The sequence below is a fragment of the Schistocerca americana genome, chromosome 4 (assembly GCF_021461395.2).
Source record: "Schistocerca americana isolate TAMUIC-IGC-003095 chromosome 4, iqSchAmer2.1, whole genome shotgun sequence".
Taxonomy (NCBI): Eukaryota; Metazoa; Arthropoda; class Insecta; order Orthoptera; family Acrididae; genus Schistocerca; species Schistocerca americana.
The window spans coordinates 534,001,617-534,023,900 of record NC_060122.1 but is presented as its reverse complement, the minus strand read 5'-3'; the positions used below and the strand labels follow the sequence as shown (position 1 = coordinate 534,023,900).

The following is a 22,284-nucleotide window of genomic DNA, read 5'->3' as shown; positions in this document are numbered from 1 at the left end:
TTAGCACTCATGCGGATGACATCACACGTTTCGTTATTTAGGATCAACTGCCACTTTTCGCACCATTCAGATGTTTTTTTCTAAATCGTTTTGCAGCTTGTTTTGATCTTCTGATGACTTTATTAGTCGATAAACGTCAGTGTCATCTGCAAACAATCGAAGACGGCTGCTCAGATTGTCTCCCAAATCGTTTATATAAATAAGGAACAGCAAAGAGCCTATGACACTACCTTGGGGAACGCCTTTAACCACTTCTGTTTTCAGTTCTTGTGCGATAGCAATTCTCTCCTTGGTAATGGACCCATTAGATAACTGTTATGCTAATGTTCTCAAAGTTGGAAAATCTCTTTCACCCCCGAATGTTTTTCCAGCTTACCGCGAGTGTGGAAATCGCATCGTGCAAAATCTGGATTTCTGATCAGCATCACCCTTGCCTGCGCGGCCTTGGTCAAAATGTTGGCACTGGTTTAGTACGACTGGAGCCGACATTGCATCTTGTCCGCATACCGCCAGATTCTCACCGTAAATCTGTGTCCAATTGAGACGGTTTCCCCGAAAGAATCGTACTATCTCGCGTACCTCCACTTTGGAATAAGTTTCCACGTGTGCTCCATTTCAATCGCACATTGTGATGCACCTGTTACCCATACCGCAGCGGGACTGTATCTACAGGATAGAAGGAACATGTTGTCTCTTCTGGCAGTGCGCAACTCTTGTTGCGAAGAAAAAGCCACAGCTCAGAAGGACACATGAGCTGTAAGTTGAGTTAATGATGCCACATTGGCACCAAATTTCGCCACAGCTCTGCCCAATGATACCGTGGACGTGTCACTTGATGGCGAGTCGTCACACCCCGTCTTACGCACATTTAACCGCTTCTTTTGACGTCTATATGATGTAGGTCACAACACCGACACCCAGCGTTGGAATCAAGCGGCTTTCTGATAGTTGGCCGAGGAAAACATTTCAGACACGCTGCCGCTCGGCACCTACACGAAAAGGCCTCAGGGGGTGGCATAAAGAGTGTCAATAAAACCACCTCTTCCCTTGCGGTGATGTTTCCCACACATGTTGCGGCTGGAAACGACCGTTCGTAATGCGATTTGCAACAGGACGATATTCTTGGCAAACTTTGACACTGCTGACACCCTCGGACGTTTCAATCCTTCTCTAAGGACACGGTGGGGCTGCATCCCCATTGAACGTTAACACAACACTTTTATTCGTGAGCGATTCAAATTATGGGAAAGTGGTTGCCGGTGAATGATAGTACGCAGAGAGGAACTTAATTTTTCTGTGTGTTTTTTTCCTCTTAACTCTTGTAGCAAACGCGATATTGAAGAATATATATATTTTTTTAAATATTTACTTTTTATGAGTATCGGTGATTGGTGCCGAGACTGGTAAATCAATTTCTGACCTCTCAGTCTTCCTCGGCGTGACTGATTAATACTCTACTTTCGAGCGTTCTGCCAAGTTGTTGATTCTCTTTTTATGCACGATGTTTCGACGGTTGATCCAGTCAATAGAGACTCTGTGAAGTCAAATTTTAGAAGGACAGGAAACGTAATTGGCCCCTTTCTCTTCAGTGCAATCATCCGGTTGTAAGCTCCTCCATTTTTCTCCTCGCTGGATAAAATTGTGATTCCGCTCCTAACGTGGAAGTTGCATAGGGAGTGAACCCACAAACTTTGATGGTACGATGCTGTTTTGGCTGGTTCGCAGGTTAGTAAAGAAATCGTCTTCGGTCTCCAAACGAAAGTTGTGAATTTTCTAACTCGAGGAGTGCTTCTTCGGGATGGTAGGTCCGCAACTGTATAGTCTAGAGGAAAATTTAATAAATTTAATTTTATGAAAATACCAGTTATTGCTGCAGCGGTTACCGGTTTCGGTCTGTCTCGCCTCAAACCACACACCTTGTTCTTAATCATAACCAGTTAGACTATATGGGCTACACCTTATTCATAACCGTAATCAATTAGACTATATGGTACTAAAAGGCACGAATAGCTTTGTACAAGAAAGTCGAACTATAAGCAACAAATATTCTCATTGATAAGATAACCTATGTGTCTACTCTTACACCTGAACGGCTGAACAATTACTGTGGGTCGACCATACAATCGTCGATGACGAACACTGTGCTCCGAAACGCCAGTCTAACTCTTTAAATGACACATTGCGGCGCGTTCAGCTCCATGAATCTGTAATGTGTGACAGAGCTGCCTCAAAGTACCCGAACATTCTGCCAGAAAAATTAAGTCCAAGCGGCTTACACTGACTTCATATCTGTATTTTCATTTTCGCTACTCGTCATTTCCGTTTCTGATCGTCATTACGTGTAATGCGTCTGGTACATTCAAAAATGGTTCAAATGGCTCTGGGCACTATGGGACTCAACTGCTGTGGTCATAAGTCCCCTAGAACTTAGAACTACTTAAACCTGACTAACCTAAGGACATCACACACATCCATGCCCGAGGCAGGATTCGAACCTGCGACCGTAGCGGTTGTGCGGTTCCAGACTGTAGCGCCTTTAACCGCTCGGCCACTCCGCGTCTGGTACATTGGTACCACCGGTCACTTGAGTGCGCACTTCGTCTTTTTTATATTATTTACTTATTTTTACCAAGGATAGGACGCCGTCTGAGAGATAGTCATGGGAAACCAGTTACAATCCGACCCAAAACAAAAAATAAGAACCTTGTAAACTTCCCGAACCATTGTTTCGCGTATTAGTAATCCTTGTGTTAGAACACTACATCATATACTATTACATTCAGTCATTTACTTGGGAGGCATTTCTTGGTTCATAGATTGACACTTTAAGCGTATTAGTAATTGTGAATAGAATATACTTTTCATTTCCTTACTAATTTTGTGTATGTGTATGTGTGTGTGTGTGTGTGTGTGAGAGAGAGAGAGAGAGAGAGAGAGAGAGAGAGAGAGAGAAAGAGAGAGAGAGAGCAACGAACGGAGAGAGAGAGAGAGAGAGAGAGAGAGAATGGAGGGTGGAGGGCGTTCACTACATGTCACGTTGGAAATTACTTGCTGTACTCTACTGGCGAAGGAGGATACTTGAAACTTGCATAAGTATGAACGAGATAATAAGAGACTTTCATAACCAGAGGTCATCACTACTGGCGGACTAATGCAGCCTAATTCAGAGGTTACAATACCGTATATTCATTCTAGCAATCGATATGCTAATCACGTTGTCTTGCTTGCTTCCGTATGTACATCCATTCTTAACTAATCACTGTGCTGCCGTAAATGGTTTCTCGGTTCTGTTGACAGATGGATATACCATAGACATAGACATTATTTCTCAATTCACCATCCCTTTTTTGCAACACATACTGATTGTACAGGAATGAGTAAGGTATCGTTAGAAAGGATCTTTAAACGGCTTCTGCACTGCGTACGGATTTTGCGCTAAACTTAATATTGGGGAAGAATTTTAACATAAGAAACTTTTAACTAGGCAAAAGAGCATCATAGATGCCCAGTTTCATACCTATATTTTACGAAGTTACATCTACATCTACATGACTACTCTGCAATTCACATTTAAGTGCTTGGCAGAGGGTTCATCGAACCACAATCATACTATCTCTCTACCATTCCACTCCCGAACAGCGCGCGGGAAAAACGAACACCTAAACCTTTCTGTTCGAGCTCTGATTTCTCTTATTTTATTTTGATGATCATTCCTACCTATGTAGGTTGGGCTCAACAAAATATTTTCGCATTCGGAAGAGAAAGTTGGTGACTGAAATTTCGTAAATAGATCTCGCCGCGACGAAAAACGTCTTTGCTTTAATGAGTTCCATCCCAACTCGCGTATCGTATCTGCCACAATCTCTCTCCTATTACGTGATAATACAAAACGAGCTGCCCTTTTTTGCACCCTTTCGATGTCCTCCGTCAAGCCCGCCTGGTAAGGATCCCACACCGCGCAGCAGTATTCTAACAGAGGACAAACGAGTGTAGTGCAAGCCGTCTCTTTAGTGGACCTGTTGCATCTTCTAAGTGTCCTGCCAGTGAAACGCAACCTTTGGCTCGCCTTCCCCACCATATTATCTATGTGGTCTTTCCAACTGAAGTTGTTCGTAATTTTAACACCCAGGTACTTAGTTGAATTGACAGCCTTGAGAATTGTACTATTTATCAAGTAATCGAATTTCAACGGATTTCTTTTCGAACTCATGTGGATCACCTCACGCTTTTCGTTATTTAGCGTCAACTGCCACCTGCCACACCATACAGCAATCTTTTCTAAATCGCTTTGCAACTGATACTGGTCTTCGGATGACCTTACTAGACGGTAAATTACAGCATCATCTGCGAACAACCTAAGAGAACTGCTCAGATTGTCACCCAGGTCATTTATATAGATCAGGAACAGCAGAGGTCCCAGGACGCTTCCCTGGGGAACACCTGATATCAATTCAGTTTTACTCGCTGATTTGCCGTCTATTACTACGAACTGCGACCTTCCTGACAGGAAATCACGAATCTAGTCGCACAACTGCGACGATACCCCATAGGCCCGCAGCTTGATTAGAAGTCGCTTGTGAGGAACGGTGTCAAAAGCTTTCCGGAAATCCAGAAATACGGAATCAACCTGAGATCCCCTGTCGATAGCGGCCATTACTTCGTGCGAATAAAGAGCTAGCTGCGTTGCACAAGAACGATGTTTTCTGAAACCATGTTGATTACGTATCAATAGATCGTTCCCTTCGAGGTGATTCATAATGTCTGAATACAGTATATGCTCCAAAACCCTACTGCAAACCGACGTCAATGATATAGGTCTGTAGTTCGATGGATTACTCCTACTGCCTTTCTTAAACACTGGTGCGACTTGCGCAATATTCCAATCTGTAGGTACAGATCTATCGGTGAGCGAGCGGTTGTATATGATTGCTAAGTAGGGAGCTATTGTATCAGCGTAATCTGAAAGGAACCTAATCGGTATACAATCTGGACCTGAAGACTTGACCGTATCAAATGATTTGAGTTGCTTCGCAACTCCTAAGGTATCTACTTCTAAGAAACTCATGCTAGCAGCTGTTTGTGTTTCAAATTCTGGAATATTCCATTCGTCTTCCTTGGTGAAGGAATTTCGGAAAACTGCGTTCAATAACTCCGCTTTAGCGGCACAGTCGTCGGTAACAGTACCATCGACACTGCGCAGCGAAGGTATTGACTGCGTCTTACCGCTTGTGTACTTTACATACGACCAGAATTTCTTCGGGTTTTCTACCAAATTTCGAGGCAATGTTTCGTTGTGGAACCTATTAAAGGCATCTCGCATTGAAGTCCGTGCCAAATTTCGCGCGTCTATAAATTTTAGCCAATCTTCGGGATTTCGCGTTCTTCTGAACTTCGCATGCTTTTTCCGTTGCCTCTGCAACAGCGTTCGGACCTGATTTGTTTACCATGGGGGATCAGTTAATGCCCAATAAGAGACACCCTTTTCATATTATCTTATTAAAAACACCATTTTATTTGTTTTATAGAACAGGGTGATCAAAAAGTCTGTATAAATTTGAAAACTGAATAAATCACGGAATAATGTAGATAGAGAGGTACAAATTGACACACATGCTTGGAATGACATGGGGTTTTATTAGAACCAAAAAAATACAAAAGTTCAAAAAAGTCCGACAGATGGCGCTTCATCTGATCAGAATAGCAATAATTAGCATAACAAAGTAAGACAAAGCAAAGATGATGTTCTTTACAGGAAATGCTCAATATGTCCACCATCATTCCTCAACAATAGCTGTAGTCGAAGAATAATGTTGTGAACAGCACTGTAAAAATGTCCTGAGTTATGTTGAGGCATTGGCGTCGGATGTTGTCTTTCAGCATCCCTAGAGATGTCGGTCGATAACGATACACTTGCGACTTCAGGTAACCCCAAAGCCAATAATCGCACGGACTGAGGTCTGGGGACCTGGGAGGCCATGTATGACGGAAGTGGCGGCTGAGCACACGATCATCACCAAACGACGCGCGCACGAGATCTTCCATGCGTCTAGAAATACTTTGTTTCTTTTTTTTTTTTTTTTGTTCTAATAAAACCCATGTCATTCCAAGCCTGTGTGTCAATTTTTATCTCTCTGTTTACATTATTCCGTGGTTTATTAAGTTTTCAAATTTATACTGACTTTTTGATCACCCGGTACTTATTAACGGGATAATTTGTATATAGCATTGTCATAGATAATAACTGCTACCACTGCGGTAGTGTATTAACTCTGCCCGTCGTACAAGTTAACTTTTCTAAACGCATATACTTTCCGAAACAACAAACATATTTGTCAAATTCGCCTTGAATTGTGGTTTACGTATTTCTACTAGGGCCTGACGTGCTTACATAAAGTATGAAATACAGTTAAAATCTCAAAGTACAGTTAGAGGTTATTGTGTCCTTAGTGATATACCAGGTAAGAAGCGAAAGCAAGCATATCCCGTTTTTAATCACGGACAATTATGTATATCCTTTTCAAGGATAACTAAATCAACTAACATTTTTGTATCCGTTAAAGAAAACTAAAAACAAACAGCACACGAAGATTACGTTCTTACATCAAATATCGTTTACACCAAGCTATAGTAATGCTCTGTAAAGAATTTTGTTCAAAATTATGTACATGGAAATGTATATAGAAGGATGGATCATAAATTCTGTGATTATTATTTCACCTCTTTCGGTTCATTTTTAAATGTTTCCTCTTCCTTCTCACAGCTATCCTTATCCCATCGGCTACACTTACTCCAAGTACTGTCATTATTTAAAGCTATAAAAGTGGGGAAGTTTCACACGGGTCCGTTGGTTTCATTTTATGTAATACGCTAAAAGCTCAACTATATTTCACTAAATCGTCTCACGTGGGCCATTCAAAGAAATAAAATGCTATGAAAATTAGACACTACCTAAGCACTGCAGAATAGCGCTGCATATTAGTCTCTGGCAAAAAAGCTTCTGATTCTTACACTCACGCAGATAGCTATAGAACCGTAAAATAACTGTAGAATTTACGGAGCGATAGAGTAGTAAAATATCAGTATAATTTATCGAAACTGGTGGCTGATACTTGCAGCCGAGATTTATCATGTTTAACAAATTTATTTAGTTTTCACAGTAACAGCATATTCTTTGGATAACTGAAACAAGCTACACTTTAGTGTATAATAAACTATTTTTATTAAACTCTTACTAGTTGCTTCATACTAATATTACAGAAGTACACTAATAATACAAAAGCACTATTACAAAACAAACAGAAAAAATAAGGAGATTAAAAGGGAAAACCTACTTCGTACCAATATAAAACTATAACCTGATAATAGTCACACCAATTGTGCTACTGCTACTGTGACTAAGTAATATATCCGTACAAACTGTACTTTTCAGAATCCACATTTACCCAAATGCTCGGACTAACGCGACAAATAATCTCGGGGACTGTGAACGCCGTTTCCCTTCTCTAATTCTTTACATAATGTTAACTGACAGAGAAGTCGCGAATTGCTGGTCGGCTGGTATCTCAGTACTGCTTTAGGATCCAGCGTCCTTAAAGACTGCTGACCAAGACCTGGTGCAACATCATAAAGCTTACAGTAACATTACATGTACTCCGGATTGTTCACAGTACCATAATCAGAAGTATCATTTCTTTGTCTTTTAACTTTATAAAGATACGTTGCACAAGGATCATAATAAGCCAGGGGGAGTATTTCAAAGATAATCAGGGATGCGAAGTTTCTATAGACGTCGTCATCTTGTCTCTAAGATATATAAGAACTTCCCCTGTTGAAACACATTGAGCCACTCAATTATTTATTTCTATTTTTTCATTGGGGTATGACTGAACTTGGAGACCCGAGGATTTCGACAAACTTCGTCTTATTAACACATTTGTAGACTACGGTAGTTTTCCTGGCAGCCTTGGTCAGTTAAAATTCTAACAGTGTTACGTTTATGTTAGGTGTGTTGCGTAGGTACCTAACGGTAATTACCTCATTTCGATCGCTTTGTTTGCGTATTCTGTCCGTGTCTTACTTGATTCTTACTTATCACGGTATAAGTGTATATTTTTTATTGTTTATAATTATATATTTTATGATTTTGGTTGAGGTGGCTTTAAATATTGTGGGCTAGCATGAGACTTTTAATTAACTTATACCGCAATAACACTCGTACGGACATCGGCTGCCCGAAGTACGCACGATATAATACTTTTTTTAAACACAGCGGGCGACTCACCGCCTTCTAATAAATAGTTTGCGTGATAGCTGCTATTTAGAAAAGAAAATATGCGTATTCTTACGCAAACTGTAATTATTAATATGGGTCTCAGGGGCTACTGGTTATTCATGTACCAAATTACACAAAGATTAACTGAGATATTGCGGAATGTAATGCTTTTCAATATTTCTTTTTTATTATTTGCAAGGCCACACTGGAGAGAATCTCGTCTGCCGTTAGGCGACCAAAATCAAACATACTGAACTCACTCAGTATTCTAAATATTAATAAACCAAATCTATTTTGACTCTTTTTAACTTTGAAATTAATGAAAGATCAAAATTGAGAAGTCTCTCGCATTTACATTTAATATTATGACATGATATTTTAACTAAGTAATACAGTCAGCGTAATGGCCGACTAAATTCTGCTAGGGGAGATGAACTCCCGGCACTACTAAGTTCTGTAAAAATTTTGTTAATAATAATTAATGGTTGCAATTATGAGAGGTGACAACCAAGTCAATAATACACACTTTCTAATGACAGTTTCTATTGTATTTTTCAAAATACAGATAAAAATTACGCTAATTATCAGACAGCACTACGATGGTGGCCTACCGCAATACGAAACAAAACAGGAGAGCTAGTTCAATAAGAGCATTGTCTTTGATCTTCATGGCCTGTGTTACACAGAGATTAAACCAAAAAAAATGTGTTTTGTTAATTACATCGATATTTGTGTTTTGATAATAATAACTTACGTTCTTTACTATTTGTTATACATCGCGCACACGTACACAGTCTTGAAATATTTTGTAATTCACACGTCTCATAACAAAAACTTCCTTTCTCTTTCTCCAAATGTCCATGTATGTGACGTACCGTCACAGTGTGTTGCGTAGTTACCTAACGGTAATTACCTCATTTCGATCGCTATGTTTGCGTATTCTGTCCGTGTCTTACTTGATTCCCCTAGAGACCGGAAGCGGTGAACCGTCTAAAACATGAGAGAGGACACATAATGGGTCGCGTAACTTACAGAACATTTCTTTCTACATATTTATCCTCTTTTCTCTCACTTAAAAACAAACAGTACTTTCAGAAAAATAGAAATTGTCAATGTTTAACCCAGGTTTTTCTCTAAAGTTGTTGCTTTGTAACGTGAAACAAAGTGATGTCGTAGAAAAAATAAAAAGAAAATACAGTTTCATCATGCAGCGCAAGAAAACGCTATTTCCTTTAAAAAAAAAAAAAAAAAGTAAAATTTAAACAAAAAGAACGCAACACAGAAAAATAAAACCTCACTTCAACATTTCGTCGAGCATACTAAACTATAAACCATATTTCTGTTATTCATAAACACCTTTAGCATTTATCAATAACAACATGACACTCTTGCCTTTTATCATCACGAATAATTTCTAGGGAGTACAGAAACAGCAATAATCATATAGATTTGTTTATATTTGTGCATGTAAACTGCACTTACATCAAAATAATTGCTTTGGCTACACAAAAGTGCCGAAGTTAAGAGGTCACCTAATTTCTATTCCTCATAAAATGGAATTTATAATTTGTAAGGATATAAAATACACAATGGACTAACACTGAATAACGTATGGTTTTAATTACGTGCAAAACAAACAGGAAACGAAAAGAAATCTTCTGCTCTCAGTTTCTCTCTCACACATTCGTTGTGTTTCTTTCTCTATAAATACCACCGACACCACCAGTAGTATCACTGCTTACTGCTACGGCTGTTTTCGCAAGTGGAACGAGTTCAGGGATACAACAGTGTTTCAACCACGTGGATCGTTAGAATACTCGAAATTAAAGAAATGTTGTTTAGCATACTAGACCCGTAAACTGGCCTGAAATGGATACTACATCGTGACGTTTGACATCTTTTTTTCTGATGACGGAAGCTGGTGACACAAAAGCAATCGCTTTTATCGACATCTACATGTAGATATCTACCCTGCAAATCGCACTTAAGTGCCTGCCAGAGCATTCATTCTCTGTTATTCCGTTCTCGAACGACACGAGGAAGAAAAGAACACCTACATCTTTCCGTGCAAACCCTGATTTCCCATTTTATTATGATAATTTCTCTCTATGTAGGTTGACGTAACGAGATATTCTCGGGTTCTGAGGAGAAAGTTAGTGACTGAAATTTCGTGAGAAGATCTCGCTGTAACGGAAAACGCCTTTGTTTTAATGATATCCACCTCAAATCCCTTTTCTGTCCGTGACACTCTCTCCCCTATTTCTCGATAATACAAAACGTGCTGCCCTTCTTTCAACTTACTCTATGTACTCCGCTAATCCTGTTTCGTAAGGATCCCACACAGGGCAGCAGTACTCCAAAAGAGGGCGGACAAGCGTGGTGCAGGCAGTGTCTTTAGCAGATCTGTTGCATCTTCTCAGCCAGTAAGTCGCAGTCTTTGGTTCTTCTTCCCCACAATATCTTCTCTGTGTTATTTCCCATTTAAGTTGTTCGTAACTGTAATTCGTAGGTATTTACCTGAATTTACTGCCTTTACAGATTCGATTGATTTAATATGCAACCGAAGTTTAAGGGATTCCTTTTAGTACTCATGTGGATGACCTCATACTTTTCTTTATTAGGGTAAATTGTTAATTTTATCGCCATACAGATATCTTACTTAAATCGGTTTGCAATTGGTTTTGATCCTCTAATGACTTTACCACAAACGACAGCATCATCTGCAAACAACGTAAGACGGCTGTTGAGATTGTCTCCTAAATCGTCTATATAGATAAGGAACAGCACAGGGCCTATAACACTGCCTTGGGAGAACGCCAGAAATCACTTCCGTTTTACTCGGTGACGTCCTGCCAGTTACTACGAACTGTGCCCTCTCAGACAGAAAACAAATAATTCAGTCGCATAATTGATACGATATTCGATAAGCACGCAATTTGGTTACAAGCCGGTTGTGAGGTACGGTGTCAATAGTTTTCTGGAAATCTAGAAATACGATATCAATTTGAAACACCTTGTCGATAGCAGTTAGCACTTCGTGTGAGTAAAGATTCAGCTGTGTTTCAAAAGAACGATGTTTTTTAAACCCGTGTCGACTGTGTGCCAAAAGACCATTCTCTTCGAGATAATTCATAATGTTCGAACACAATATACGTTCCAAAATCCTGCTGCATATCGACGTTAATGATACGGGCTTGTAATTTAGTGGATTACTCCTAATCCCTCCCTTGAATAATGGTGTGACCCGTGCAACTTTCAAGTCTTTGTGAACGGATCTACCGTCGAGTGAGATGTATATGATAGTTAAGTAAGGAGCTATTGCATCAGCATATTGTGAAAGGAACCTTATTCATATACAGTCTGGACCGGAAGACTTGCTTTTATGAAATGGTTTAAGTCGCTTTACTACTCCAAGAACATCTACTTCTAAATTGCTGATGTTGCCGACTGTTCCTCATTCGAGTTCTGGAATATCTACTTCGTCTTCGGCCATTTGTCTAAATGCATTGTACACGTTTATCTGTGTCACAGTAAGTGGTTATTGAAAATTTAGATGTATAAGATTAGCGTAAAGTGTTTCCCTGACTAAACAAAATTATTTCTAAGGAACAATGATAGGCACAGCTACGCGTTTTGTACCTCATAAAGTTTTGTATTTTGATCTCTTTCCTTCTAAGTGGTAAATTATCTCAGAAAATCATTCCATAAGATATTATTAAGTGGAAATATGCAAAATACGTCGGGAGGCTGATTCGATTGTTTCCAAGACTAGAAGAGCAATAGTTTCTGAACGTAATTATTTGAGAAGAGCAATAAATGCTTATTCCAGTTCAACTTGTCATAAATATTTATGCCCAAAAATCTGGATCGTTCTACACTGTTTACTATCTCTTGTTCATGTGTGCAACAATTGTTCGTATGTCTCTATTTGTTGTATAGATGTAATTATAGAGTAGGTTTTTTTTCTTTCAAAATTTAGGTAGAGTTCACTTTCAGATAACCGCTTAATAATTCTTTGATAGCCATCATTAACAATCTCTTGCGTTGCTGTCACCCTAATTGGATTTATAATAATACTAGTATTGCCTGGAAAAAGTACCAGTTCTGCTTCTTGAATGTTAAGTGGAAAGCCATTAATACAGATAAGAAACAGAAGTGGACCCAAAATTGAAGCCTGTGGGGAGGCTTCCTTTCTGATTTCTCCCCACTCACTAAAATTTTCTACTCTTTCAGCACAGTTTAAATTTGTCAATATATATATATATATATATATATATATATATATATATATATATATATATATATATATATAGGGCGAGTCAGAAGTCCTTGGGCACCTTCATAAGTTGGAAGATTGAAGGGAAAATTGAAATGTGATGATGTTAACGTAGGTTTTATGTGGGGCAGCAGCTTTTGGAGTGAATGTCATTCATGGCCGCCATCTTAAAATTCGCCATTTTGGATTGAAGTCTTTTTTTTTAATGGGAAGGGGGGTGTATGACACATCAAATAACACTCTTTGAGCTCTGGAATTTAGTGGTGTAATTTGTTTTTGTCTATCTTGTACAGTTTAGAGGTTATTAATGTTGAAAGTTGGGAAATTACCTTCATACCGAATGCTTCAACACATGTTCTACGTGTTGTCCATCCCCTGCAATGCACAACTGCAATCGCCGCAACCACATTAATAACTTCTAAACTGTACAAGATAGACAAAAACAAATTACACCACTCAATTCCAGAGCTCAAGCGAGTGTTACTTGGTGTGTCATGTTTTAAGGTCACCAGCAGGGAATGAAATTCGCACCAGTCGATGGCATGAGCACAGAAAGGTGTGACGTGTGTTGCAGCGAGATCCCGTCCCGCGGCCCACTGGTGCTGAAGATCTCGACGGACGCGTGCCGCGGCACCGACACGCAGGTGGACTACCTGGAGCACGTGCAGGCCGTCATCACGCTCAACGCGTCGCGACGCGGGGACCTCGAGCTCTTCCTCACCTCGCCCATGGGAACCAGGTGAGTGCCTCTGCACGTCCCACTGAAAAAAAAGACACACACACAACACACCTACTCCCTGCTTCTAAAGCGGTGATATGTTGTAACATATCATTTCCTCATAGCATCTTGTGCTAATCCTGTCTGTACTGCGTGGGTAGGGGATTTTCTTCACCCTAGTGTTGACTGGCTCGTCTGCCTTTGATACTGTTAAATGTATAGTAGTCACGGTATAGGAGGCAAACTCGAGGTCGGATGATATCCCCATGACGGCCGGTGTCTTTCAATACTCGTTGCAAGGAAACTTCTAAAGACCCTAACAGGAGGCAGCGCCTTTACGGAAGCTCTGCAAGTGATAGCAGGAAATGATCAATAAAAATGTGTACATTCGGCTCCTGATTCTGACTGTTTCTAAGACTTAAGGGTTAATAGTTTCATGCAGCAGTCTACAGCTCGCGAAATAGAGGAGTCCAGATCTGCATCCACGTACATAATCCGCAAGCCACAATGTTTTGCATGGTGGACGATGCTATGTACTGTACCACTAATACTCGTTTCCTTTCTTGTTAGGCTCGCAAATGGAGCGAGGGAAAACACAATTGCCTACATTCCTCCATACGAGCCCAACTTTCTCCTATCGTGCCTTGACGCGAAAAGCAGTTGGCGTCAGTAGTGACATTCTGCAGTCAGCTGCAAATGCGGGGCGGGGAGTCGGAGGGGGCGAGCGAGGGGGGAGGGGGGGGGAGGCCGAGGTGTCCTGCAGACAGGACAAGGTGATCATTCCTGATCAAGCGAGTTATTTCTGATAGTGCCGAAAATTAAGAGATCCCGAAAGTACAGTCGTCTCGTGTGGTAACGTGGGTTTGAATTTGAACTGTGCCCTTTTCCTAGGCGAGTGTTGCTGTTTATCGAGTTTACAGACGCTCAATAGGCAGCGACTGTTGAGCCAAATAGCTGAATGGATGGTGGAATTTAGTGAAAGATAAGGATTTGGGAAGATTTTCGTTAAATCAAAAGAATTCAATGTGCTTCCGTAGAAATCTCAGTGTGGTGTTTGTGGTGTTTGGGTGGGATTTTTTCCCTGATGACTTTAAAATTCCTGTTTTATTATCACGGAGATTTTATGGGTAAGTGGCTAGGAGGCAGTCGGAGGTGATGTACTGATAATTTGGCGGTGGACGCAATTCTGTCCGTTGGTCGGATCTCGCAATTTTTCTTGAAATTGCGCGGCTACAGGGAGTTCCATTATTGACTACGGAGTTCTGAGAGGTTTAACCCAGTTTCGCGATCCTTATTTAGACTAACTGAATAGTGTATCAATCCAGAGAATTAATCAAGGTCTACCAATAAACAATAGGGAAAGCCGGTCACAGTGGGCAGACTAAGGCATCCCTGCCTTTTAAGCTGACTAACAACAGTAGGAAATGCACAGAAATGAGAGATTATAATCTGCAACCGTTGAAGTATAATATAGGATAGGATATGATCAAATTAAATACTTTAAACAATTCAGTTTTGACAAAGTGGAAAAGTGATCACTTTGCCCCACATGAGCGGGCAAGGTGGCCACTTAGTTTTATACCAAAAAAATAAGGGACAAAAAAATATTTCAACAAAGAACTAAACATGATTTACTGCAAAACATGATTGAATTTCAATTATGTACACTATTCAAAAATAAAAGTCAAACTGTGTTGCTCAGCTCCTGTACAGAGCTCGTGGGCCCACAACTGGCACTAAATCCACTGCTCTTCTGACCTTGCATATCAAAATGTTTCTTCGCAGTACATGCACGTTTTGTTTGCATTGCTGTCATTAGAAAGAGTTCTTCCAGCGTTGCATTTCCTGCTCTTCGCAATATTCTTTTCACTGTCCTACATCCCTACATCTGCGCAGATACTCCGCAAGCCACCGTATGGTGCGTGGCGGAGGGTACCGTATACCACTATCAGTCATTGCCTTTCCTGTTCGACTCTCAAACAGGGTGAGGGAGTAACGACTGTCTATATGCCCCCGTATGAATCCTACTCTCTCGTATCTTATCTCCTTGGTCCATTCGCGCAATGTATGTTGGCGGCAGCAGAATCGTTCGGCAGTCAGCTTCAAATGCCGGTTCTCCAAATTCTGTCAATAGTGTTTCTCGAAGAGAACGTCACCTTCCGTCCAAGGATTCCCGTATGAGTTCCCGAAGCATCTCTGTACCACTTACGTTTTGTTCGAACCTAGCGGTAAGAAATCCAGCCGCCGCCTCTGAAATGCTGCGATGTCTTCCTTCAATGCGACCTGATACGGATCCCAAACACTCGAGCAGTACTCAAGAACAGATCGCACCAGCGCCCTATACGTGATCTCCTTTATAGATGAACCACTGTTTCCTAAAATTCTCCCAACAAGCCGAAGTCGACCAATTGTCTTTCGTACCACAGTTCCCGCGTGGTCGCTCCATTTCATATCGCTTTGAAACGTTACGCCCAGATATTTAAATGACGTGATGTGTCAAACAGGGCACTAGTAATACTGTGTCCGAAAGTTACAGTTTTGTTCTCCCTACTCATCTGCATTAACTTACATTATTCCACATTTATAGCTAGCTGCCACTCATCACAATAACTAAAAATTTTGTCTAAGTCGTCTTGTATCTTCCTACAGTTACTCAAGTCCGACATCTTACCGTAAACCACGGCACCATCAACAACATCAGCAAACAACCGCAAATTGCTGCCCGCCCTGTCCGCCAAATCATTCTGCTGCTTTCCGTTCTTCCTTCTCTTTACCTTCTTTTTATTCTCTTTTCCCGCCTGTATATAAGGACTTGCCGTAAGTATCGCTGCGGAGCTCTTCTTGCAGCCACTGCGCTTACATTTTTCTCCTACGCAAAGAGGCCAAAAGTGCCGAGATGGCGACTTTACCCACATTGGCACCATTACAAAAAAATCTGTATGCCCTCCAATAGCATGACTGCAGTATTAATAACTAAAATAGCATTATGTAGGCAAGGTATGACACTTTCAAAACAGTTTCATTAAAAAGACTTTAAGTCACATTCCCTCTTCGCAATAAATACAGAAATTGATCGCTAACCTTACATCAGGATAACCAAAATCCACAAAAGTTATTATAAATATGAGGAGCAGCACAGCAACCAGATTAGTCTTCACGGGGTGAATGGGCCCTCCAGTGAGAGTAAGTTAAAGAAGGAGTAGTCAGACTTTTTTCCTCAAGAGCCAATAGTATCACTGGGGGCGACACCTAGGGAAGCATATGTATTATTCTTATTATTAATTGGTAATATATAAAATAGTATGTTACGCGCCAGCAATAGACTAACTGTATTAAGAGCCTCAAAGAACTGCTCGTTAAAAGTCGGTACCATTCGGAATACTTCGTTTCGACGGCTCTTTGTTTCAGACTGCTCCCTCACTCAGCGACCGCAAAGTTGTGACAGTGCAACAGCGTGACGCAGTGTTGTGCTGTCTGTGTGAGCGGATGATTAATTAATGACAGTAATTGTACTTACATGTAAATGCATTATGCAATATGAGGCATGATCACAAATGTTTACCAAACGTTTTCAATATAATTTTTCTCCTACTCATCGCATTTTATTACAACAACCATAATATAATTTCGAATTCATTGCTACAATCACGTACCGCATTTGTCTGTAATGCGAATCCGCGAATTCATGGTACTTCCGTGTGAAACTCTGTAACGCAGCAGTTGATCCGTACGAGGTGTTTACACGGGTAAGTTGTCAGTACCGGAAGGCAAACAGTGAAACATTCACCCTCCCACATCCTCTAACCCCACAGTCGCCGTGCTACTTACCCCTCCGCCCCTAAGGTGAGTGCCCAACTTTACTTAGCACACGCCCGAATTCACCAACATCAATTAAAATTAATCGTCTCTCAAAATATTATTGTCTCTGCAAGAATATTAATATGTTACTGAGAGGGAACTTTGGATCTGACTGCTAGTTTCTAGACGCGTGTTATAAAATATGAATGAGAATAACCAGCCGCACGAATACCAGATTAGGGTGGCATGTGGCCCGCAGTTCGGCTACCGCTGAGTTTATTTCCGACGCCAGGCCAGCACCTTACAGCGCCCAGTAACCCAACAGCCACTTTGGTAGCCATGGCCACTTTGCCCGGATCTGGCCTACACCGCGTGATTCGTCAGGAGCGCGCCACATCGTTAAGGGCGCATGGACTCCGGCCGCCGCAGCGACTGTGGTTTCGTGCCACGCAACGGAAGCCCCGACAACGGAGCACAGGAAAGTCTCATTGTCGCATTTCATAAGGTAGTCTAGTCTCAGTACTTCGCGTGACCTACACCTAAACAGTTCTTGTAGACATCTGTGAAAGAGAGACACGTCATTACGTTTTTTTTTTTTTTTTCGACATCACCCCCCAAAAATAAAGAAATCTTCATCACTCATCAGTTCCGTAATTTGCCAGATTACAAATTTTCCTTCCTTAATTTTTGCTTCATTGATCCCTAAGAACCTTTCTCGCAAGACCTGGGGGATATCCAGGAGTTCCCAAAATTCGAAATATGGTTATGAGTACAATTAAATACTTTAATGTCTTCCCATAGATCCTTTTTGAAACACAGTAGCAGGTGATGTGAGATGAGTGGTTTGGCTTTCAGATGTTGGTGGTCATGTGTCCATTTCATTACCTGAATTTGCTGTTTTGCGAAGACTGATTTGAAAGAGAAACGTTTCTTTATAAAGTTCTGTTTTAAATTTGGCGAAACCGCTGCAGGACCGAAGCTGCCTATTGACACCTCAGAAGAAAAGGTTTTAAAAGTGCTCCATCTGATTGCGCGAGATCGTAGACAGACCGTCCAAGACCTCTGCAACAATTGGGAATACGACATCATAGTGTCGGCGTACCTTCGGACCAATTGAACATGAGAAGGATTGAAGAAACACCTGTCCCAGAACTGCCACAGAACTATCAGAAACAACATCTCGTGGAAGCCCACAGCGAACTTAAAAAACTGCTACAAGACGATGCATACTTTCTTTCACTGGTGATGTATATTGGGTTTATGGCGATGATCCTGAAACTAAACAGTAGTCATTTCGGACAAAAAAAGCCTTGGCAAGGAGCAGTAAATTCTTGTTGATCAGATTTTTTACTGGATTTTTCATGAAGAGTTCGTCTGTCCCGATCAGACGGTCAATAAAGAGTTCTAGTGAGACGCTGGAGAGATGTCATGGGGAAAAAATTTTCACAAATGCGGCATGCGAACGATTAAGTACCCCACGAAGACAATGCACCATCGCATACAGCCTACATTGTCCAGGAGCTGTTTTTTACTAAAAACGAGATGACATTTGTTCCCAACTCGCCGTACTCACCAGCGGTATCTCTGTGTGACTTCTTCCTTTCCCCCATGATGAAAATCAAATTGAAGGGGCGAAAATTTACTACAATGGAGGAAATTCAAATGGAATTGCAGACGATGCTAAACATCCCAAGAAGCAAAAACCTCCAGGATGCATTTCACAAGTGGCAAAAACATTGGCAACTCCTCTGAAGCTGATGGTGCAGAACAAAATCTAGATAAGATGTAATGATTTTAATTAATATATTTCAGGAGCTTTTGGACACCACTACGTACGTGAATCCATATACTTTGTTAATGGCTTTCAAAATGTTGTAGAAAAGACTCAGGAAAAATTTTAGGGGTCAGCAAGAAGATTGTTAACCAGGGTCCTATACCCGAGCTGTACTTCATTCCGAGCAGGCCATTCTTTTACACAATTATAGTGCCTGCAGCCCTTGCCTCCCCTCTCACACAGAAATTGGCCGTTTGTTTTAGCTCTCCGCAAATACACAATTTGTATTCCTCTTATTGGATAAATGTAAGCAGCAGTTTACCGTTTTCATATATCTAAAACTGCTACACACGCTCTAAGAGAAAAGAAAGAAAATGTCGCACCATGAAGGTGTTTGCAAATTTGTCATCAACGGAAAATGCAAAATTGTAAACTTTGTGGCCAATGGATGAATGTGTGAGGCTGCAGCGCAATTTCAGCGCTGAGTTGACAAGGATAGTAAACATGGGGCATGAGGACATCAGGGCATAAAGTCTTTGCGAATTTCATTACGTGTGCTCAGTTCGACAGCAACTATGCCTCGCGGACAGGCCTTTGAACAATGTACGCAGATGTCAGCATTTGAGTGAAGACGTGTTGCAGGGCTAAGAGAAGACGGTTGGAGTTTTTGGGAACAGTCACGCCCCTATTCGACCATGTTGGCAAGAATGGGTGAACCATGGCCGAACACAGCATCAAGAAGGAAGCGGTCGACTTAAAGAAAACACAGAATCTGATCACCTGGCAATCCCCAGAAAGGCTCTCAGAGCCGGGGGTTCATCATTTTCATCGATCCGACGTAGAGGTGGTGCTTCACTGGCCACAAAGACCATTATTAGGTGGCTCAAAGGAAGGGGGCTGAGTTCACGGCGTCCTATGCGCCGACTAACATTGACCTCGGAACACCTACAAGCCCGTATGCAATGGTGTCGGGCATATTCGGCCTGGAATCTCATTGACTGGAGTAGATCTGTCTTCAGTGGTGAGTCGCGCCTCGAACTGAACCCGGAATACCAGAGAAGACGTGCCTGGAAATGCCCCGGACAGCAGAGGGATACCAGGCTGACTGTCGCCGCCATGAGGCCCGACAACCATGAGTGACGGTCTGCGGTGCCATTTCATTTCGTAGGAGGACCCCTTTGGTTGTCCTCCGCTGTACCCTTACAGCACAGCAGTAAGTCGATAATACTCTACGCCCTGTTTTGTTGCCCTTCATGGCAAGCCGTCCAGGGCTTACATTTCAGCAAGATAATGCCCGTCTGCACACGACGAGAGTATACTGCTCGTCTTCGTGCTTGCTAAACCCTATCTTGGCCAGCGTGATCGACGGATCTCTCCCCAATCGTGAATGTATATACAGAATACTGTCGCCCGCCGAGAAAGGGTACTGCACAGACTAATTGCGATTATACTACTGGTCATTAAAATTACAACACGAGAAAGGACTGAAAATTAATAAATACACTTACTGAGTGTTCAGGGCTCGAAATTTAGTACACAGAGCTGCCACCTCTGGGAGCAAAAATGCCTCTTGCCTGACTGTATATCCAGTCGAACAGAGTCTGAATGACATTTACTGCTACGTCACTCCATCCTGTTTGCCAGAGTCCATCAATCATGGTAGCTGATGACCTGTTACGTGCTAGTCTCTCAGCAACCCGTGACTGAAAGTCTTCAATCAGTGTGGGATCTGCAGAACGTGTAGGCCTGCATCGAGATAGGTCAGGACAGCGTGGAAAACTTGAGGTCTTGCGTTATCTTGTTGAACGATGACGTTAAGGAGACCTCAATAACAGCGCGGTCATCGGTCATAAACGCCAAAAGTATAATGCTTGCTGCCCAAATCACCGACTACGTGAAACGCGGGTTATCGAGTTGCCCTACCATCGGTACCCCATACCATCGCGCCAGGTGCCTCGCCCTTATGATGATGATGAATGCAATCTGGCAACAGTCGTTTTGCTCGGAACCTCCACATAGAGACACATCCACCGTGATGCTGTACACAGAAACGTGACTCGTCTGAAAACACGTGGAGCTACTCCTGTGTCCAGTATAGTCGTTCGGCTCACCACTCTGTCTTCTGCAGCATCAAGAATATCACAACAATGCTCGTCTTATCATTCCCTGGTACTCCAGATGTTGTCATATCATCCGAATGCGCACTTGTTTTGCTACAAATAAGACCATTTCCTGACTCATGGTACGTCAATTGGATACGATTGTGTGCGGTCTAGTGAACAGTGTGCTAGTCGCATGGGGTAACTACGATTCTGCATTCCGTCAAGTACGACTCTCCTCAACCAGTAGATTCTATATTCACATGACAATAGTGAGATCCGAAACAACGCGAGCAGCAAAACTGCAGAACAATAAACAGCATACTCTGTTCTACCACTGTCCGATACCGACAAGTGTTCGTGTACGTTTCGCGTTTATGCGCGAGCTGTAGTAACATCTTCTCACAAACAACCAACAACCAAATATTATTTCTGAATGAGAAACCTTCTGAGTAACCTTTTCTTATATACAGAATGTAGATGACATTATTTCTACCTACTTTGCGCGGTTGCACTAAAATGCTAATCATTTGCATATCCAAGCACGTAACAACACTTCACGCCGGTTTGACGTTTACTGCATGGTGCCTTCTTAGTATCACAGTTTTAATCGTATCGAGCAGTGTGCTAGTGAACGGAGTGACCACACGCATCGGACGTCGCCTGTGAGGCCAACCAAATTTAAGTACTGTGTATTCCAGTTCGATCGCCAGGACACTGAGCCAAGACCTGCATCTAAAGTAAATAAAGAGGGATGACTGTAGTAATATGAGAGAAAGTTAAGACCTGAATCTCTCCGGAAATGTGATATTTCGTTTTCACAGTTGCAGTGGCGGCTTTATAGTGTGACAAACTACAGTCTGTAGGTTACAGATAAATATACATTTTCCAAGTCCTTGAAAGAACGTTGTTGTACTTCCCGCTTTATCCGCAGGAAGTTTGGAGTTATTACCTGTATACGAAAGAGTTAGTGAACACATCTAATTAAGTAAGGTATATCTTGGTCCAAAAATGCTATTTAACTTATGGACAGTCTCACTTGTGCTCTTTAACAGTATGATTCCGTTTCTTAAGAGTCGCCCAAAGCTCTGAGAGGGAACTTACATCGATTACGTGGCTGTCACCTGTCCGGATACCGTTCCTGACGCAGACGTAATGTGGGTTGCATAAAACGAATTAGTAAGGGCAACTTAATCGCCCTGTATAAGAGGCACATATCTAAACTGGCAGTCAATCACGTCTTGACGATGTCGGTTAAGTAATCTTGGAAAGCTTAACTTCCCTCTAGAAAGTGGCACAACTAGAAAACTGAGAGAATTTTGTACGGCAGAGTTTTCGTCCAAGACA

General features: G+C 41.6%; 1 protein-coding gene across 1 annotated transcript in view; it reads left to right on the top strand.

Annotated features, from left to right (window-relative positions):
* Positions 1-22,284, top strand: part of LOC124613600 (neuroendocrine convertase 2) — a 1,535,239-nt gene that overhangs the window by 1,479,245 nt on the left and 33,710 nt on the right. Inside the window, exon 12 of the mRNA XM_047142315.1 lies at positions 13,123-13,287. Coding sequence (XP_046998271.1) covers positions 13,123-13,287 — 165 coding nt within the window. The remainder of the gene's footprint in view (positions 1-13,122; positions 13,288-22,284) is intronic.